The sequence below is a fragment of the Gadus chalcogrammus genome, unplaced genomic scaffold (assembly GCF_026213295.1).
Source record: "Gadus chalcogrammus isolate NIFS_2021 unplaced genomic scaffold, NIFS_Gcha_1.0 GACHA109, whole genome shotgun sequence".
NCBI lineage: Eukaryota > Metazoa > Chordata > Actinopteri > Gadiformes > Gadidae > Gadus > Gadus chalcogrammus.
This window is the reverse complement of record NW_026613544.1, coordinates 122,501-127,253: the sequence shown is the minus strand read 5'-3', so window position 1 is coordinate 127,253 and position 4,753 is coordinate 122,501. Positions and strand designations below refer to the sequence as shown.

The window sequence follows — 4,753 nt, the reverse complement described above, 5'->3', positions numbered from 1 at the left end:
TATAATAGCATAAACAAAAACTTACCACTGTGAAATGTCCTGGTCCATTCTACGACTAAAATCGCGCTCGTCATTAGCGTCGTCTGCTCCATTATCGCTTTCGGGGTCCGACTCAGGCTCAAATTGGTAAGGTAGCACTGAAGCCATAGACAGAGTGACAGAGTCCCTGAAGAGACATCAGCACCCTGTCAGCACCAAGATTCTAAATGCCTCAAAATTCTAAGCAACAGGGTGTTTCACATAGGGGTTGTAATACTCATAAAGTATGAGAAAGAATAATGTGCTAGACAACCCTTTATTTTTGTAAATCCATTCTATGAGGTCAAAAAAATTTAATAATGAACAGTAAAAAAGGCCATAATAGGGCCCCTTTAAGATCTCCCATAGTTAGAGAAGCACATTCATTATTGTACTTGTACATAAAATACCTATTGATGGTAAATTTTAGAATATTTTCGGTTTTGGTCTTAAGGGCTCAGATATCATCATTTTTGTCGTAATCCTGATTTACAACCTGATTTAAAGCAGATTTAATATTTTAATCATAATAACCAAGAGGTCTGGGATAATGTTGCATGTTGTTAATTACTTTAAACTGAATCTTGATTTTTTTTGTGTTCTGTTGTAAACCAAACGGCCGTAGAACATGTTCAGTTATTAAAGATACGTGCACACCTGTTGATGAAAGTCTGCTGCTTCTATTGTTTTAGTCCTTTGTTTTAGTGTTTATTGTGCACATGTAAGGGACTATTTTTCTGTCTTATTTGTTAATGAAGCATAATTGCAATAAACAACTCAGTGGATCCAACTGAATGTTCTCGTGTGTTCAGCCGATGATTTCTCGTTTTATTAGTGAATAATGCTTCCATAAGTGCCGTAATAATAATAATATATTAATCAGAAATTATTAATAGAACAACAAATGTTTGTCCGATATTATTCTTGAACCTCCTTCCTTTTTGTTGTGTGTGGGGGGGGGGGGGGGGAGGGGCGTGGCTTCGCCACTCTGTAGGTCCATGACTAGCCCTAGGCTAAAGTCTTGCCCAACACTTTACCCGGATAACGTCAAACTGTTGCCGTGTTAACGGGACTAAACACCAACCGCCGCAGTGTGGGCAGCTGGGGCTGGGGGAGGGCTGCGGGGGGACGGGGCGCGCCACCCCTCCTCGTCCCAGCCGCCGGCGTGGCCGTCGACGGGCCAGACGTCGGAGGATGGGGTCCCCGAACAGCGCTCCAACGGCCACCCTACGACGGATCAGGTGGGGGCCCCGAAGGAGGTGGTCCCCGACCACACCCCCAGGGCTCCTGCTGACTCTGGGGTCTGGCAGACGAGGGCCTTCGCTAAGGATTCTGGGGGTTCTACTGTTCTAGGGGGTGGGACCGTTTCGGGGCCCTCCTGGGTCATTTGTGGTTGGTAAACTAATCAGGGTTCATGGGTTGGGGTTTATCGATGTCGGGGTGTGTTGGTGACTCTTGTGTTCATGTTGTGTTCATTGCACCATTACTGAAAGTGTTAGTGTGGTTGAATGGTGGCGTGTGTTCTAGTGTGTACCTTGCTGGTGTTATTAAAGGCAGCTCCGTTGTCCAGCGGTGTATGGGGCGCGGAGCTGCGGCCGACTGCTAAACCTGGGCTCCCGTCTCGTCCTTCACCTGCTGCTCGCCACAATATGATTGTTGAAGTTAAACGGATTGAATTATGGAACATGATTGTCTAGTGGGCTCATGTTTAAAAGGATTATGTTGGGATGTTATTATTTAAATGAGAAGTAAATATTATATATTTATAATTAGGAAGTATAATTAGGAAGTTTAAGTAAAAAAAAAACGGAATAACATTAAGAATGATAAACAGTGGGAGAATTTATTTGACACTTTGATTAATTTAAGGGAAATAAGGCAATCATTAAAAAAAATTATAATTCCCATCTTGAAGTCTGTGCCTTCCTGTGTTCAGCACTTGGGTCCCCACGTCCTGTTCCATAACAAAAACCTTCAATGGGCGCCTGTTCCTTCTCCCTTTAAACTCTTTATTTATTATAGATATTTGTTTACTATGATTTATTTTGTGTGTGTGTGTGTGTGTGTGTGTGTGTGTGTGTGTGTGTGTGTGTGTGTGTGTGTGTGTGTGTGTGTGTGTGTGTGTGTGTGAGTGTGTGTGTGTGTGTGTGTGTGTGTGTGTGTGTGTGTGTGTGTGTGTGTGTGTGTGTGAGACACACAACACATCCCTTTTATTTTATTTATTTATTGATCGTGGTATCACTTGCATTGATTGATTGATTGATTCACTAGATGTGTAACTTGTATTGACCCGTCCGCTGTGCAGGGCCCCTCTAGGGCCCCGGCCCCTCTGGCCCCCACCAGCTCCGGCGCTGACCTGTTCCCCTTGGCTCCTCCAGGGGGCGCTATAACAGAACTTAACCAACAACATCAATCTGAAACATGGACCTAGCTCTGCTCCCTCCTCAGACTCCGCCTGCTGCCTCCCATTGGTCCTCCTTTCCTCCCTCTTCCCTTTTTAACCTAAAGGGAAAAACAACACAAATAGAAAAACAACACAAAAAAACTAACCATTATACCTGAAATAAGTAACAAATATACAAATGAAAAGGTATCGGGATGATGTGCCGGTGCACCCAGAGACATTTTGACCAGCAAGAGCTGAACGATATATTAAACGGGTTATCTGGAATAGGCCTCAGGAGACACGCCCCCTGAGGTCAGGGAGACACGCCCCCTGAGGTCAGGGGTCCTCAATGACCCGTCTGCAATGTCCACCGTAACTGTTGGAGAGAGATAGAGAGAGAGAGAGAGAGAGAGAGAGAGAGAGAGAGAGAGAGAGAGAGAGAGAGAGAGACCCACTCAGCATCGTGAGCCACTACTCACGACCCCCACCACTACTCACCACAGCCCTACCAGAGGGCCGATGGCAGCGCGTTGCAGCAGACCTCTGAAAAGCAGAATTACCTTGTGGTGACGGACTATTACCCAAGGGACCTCGATATAGCTCACCTCTCTCCAACGTCCAGCATACCAATCATCAACAGGCTCAAAGCAGGGTCGATCTACCTGAGATGGGGGATACCACTCCAACTGGTGAGTGACAACGGCCCACAGTTCACCGTCCAATATGGTAATTTTTAAGATAAAATTACCCAAAGGAAATTTAATATACCTCAAATTTGTTATTACAGTTCACATCCATTTGGTTATTCCTTCATCCAAACAGTCTTTTATCTTTTCACCACTTTAGTGGGTCAGAACTGCATTATTTACCTCACACTGCTATCTATTAGCTTAGACATGCAACAGCATAGTTACAAAGAAAATAAAGGTCACAGAATCGTGGACAGGATGAAAGAAAAATCATGGATAATATAATACTACATAATGCTACATTAACAACAGTGTTGTCTATAACTCAGATGTAAAGGTTAAGTTATAAACAATTTATTTCTTCTTTAAGAGCTAGAGACTAGCCAAAATGTGTTTAATCCTTTTCTCTGGGATGAAATATTCATTGGTATCGTGCGTTTAACTGAGGTTAAACTGTTTCAAAATATCTGTGCTTTTCTGACAATAAATCAGCAGACTGTTCAAAAGTATACACCCATCCAGGTCACCCTCAAATGCAGCAGAATGCAGGAATCACATGTATGATATTCATAATCCCTGCCCCTTTATATACTTCATATACCCCTGTGGCTTCCTGGGGGCTGAGCACCCCCAAAAGTCAGAACATAGAATCGCCCCTGGTCTAGCCAGAGACAACGCAGCGATATTAACATGAGTAGTTCAAGCTGGAGAAGGTCATGTGTTCATTCTATTGTAGTCTAGTCTATTGTATAGCCTGATACTGTATTGTTGTTTTTATAATTGCCATTTCACCATTTTCATCAGACCAGAACCAGGTCCGGGACCGTCCTGGTCCCGGTCCGGGTCCTGGTCTTGGTCTTGGTCCTGGTTCTGGTCCTGGTCTCGGACCTGGTTCTGGTCCTGGTCCCGGTCTGGGTCCTACGCATTCAGGTCCTGGTCCGGGTTCTGGTCCTGGTCCTGGTCCGTGTCCGGGTCCTGGTCCTGGTCCCGGTCCGGGTCTTGGTCCGGGTCCTGGTCCCGGTTCTGGCCCTGGTCCCGGTCCGGGTCCTGGACCTGGTCCCAATCCGGGTCCTGGTCCTGGATGCCCGGTTTCCGGGGGCCTCGCCTGGTCCGGGTCTCGTTCCAGACCAGAGGTTCTGCTGTAACCAGGGGCGGCTCTAGGTTCTTCTTCTGGGGGGGCTCAAGCCCAGGAAGCCTCAGGGGTACATGAAGTATATAAAGTCCTGTCCAAGAGTTCTTTATTCCACCACCTTTATTTTATTAGTTACTATGCTGTTGTATGTGTAAGCCATAAGCTGGCAGTGTCAGCTAAATAATGCAGTTCTGAACCACTAAAGTGATGGAAGGAAAAAAGACGGTTTGGATGAAGGAAAAATCAAAGGATGTGAACTGTAATAACAATTTGAGGTATATTAAATTAAATAGGTATATTCAATTTCACTCAAAAATGACCATATTTCCCCCTTTTTTTATTTACACAGTTACTGAAACACATTGGTACAACATGGACAAGATTAATAATATGAGAAACATACCACTATTTCGGGAGCAATACACTACGTTGTCTCACTTTCAGGGAGACATAGATTTTTATAAAACTTCTGATGCAAAAAAAATGTTGTTCTAATACAAAAAAAAAAGGTTGCTAATTTTCAGTTAA

General features: G+C 44.4%; 1 protein-coding gene across 4 annotated transcripts in view; it reads left to right on the top strand.

Annotated features, from left to right (window-relative positions):
• The first annotated feature begins 2,902 nt into the window (after window positions 1–2,902).
• The window catches only part of LOC130378877 (NACHT, LRR and PYD domains-containing protein 3-like), a 22,279-nt gene continuing 20,428 nt past the window's right edge, over window positions 2,903–4,753 (top strand). For 3 of the 4 annotated variants that reach the window (XM_056585484.1, XM_056585483.1, XM_056585486.1), the window contains exon 1: window positions 2,903–3,093. In XM_056585484.1, coding sequence (XP_056441459.1) covers window positions 3,072–3,093 — 22 coding nt within the window. In that variant the 5' untranslated portion in view covers window positions 2,903–3,071. The remainder of the gene's footprint in view (window positions 3,094–4,753) is intronic. The other variant, XR_008894971.1, reaches the window with a different exon arrangement.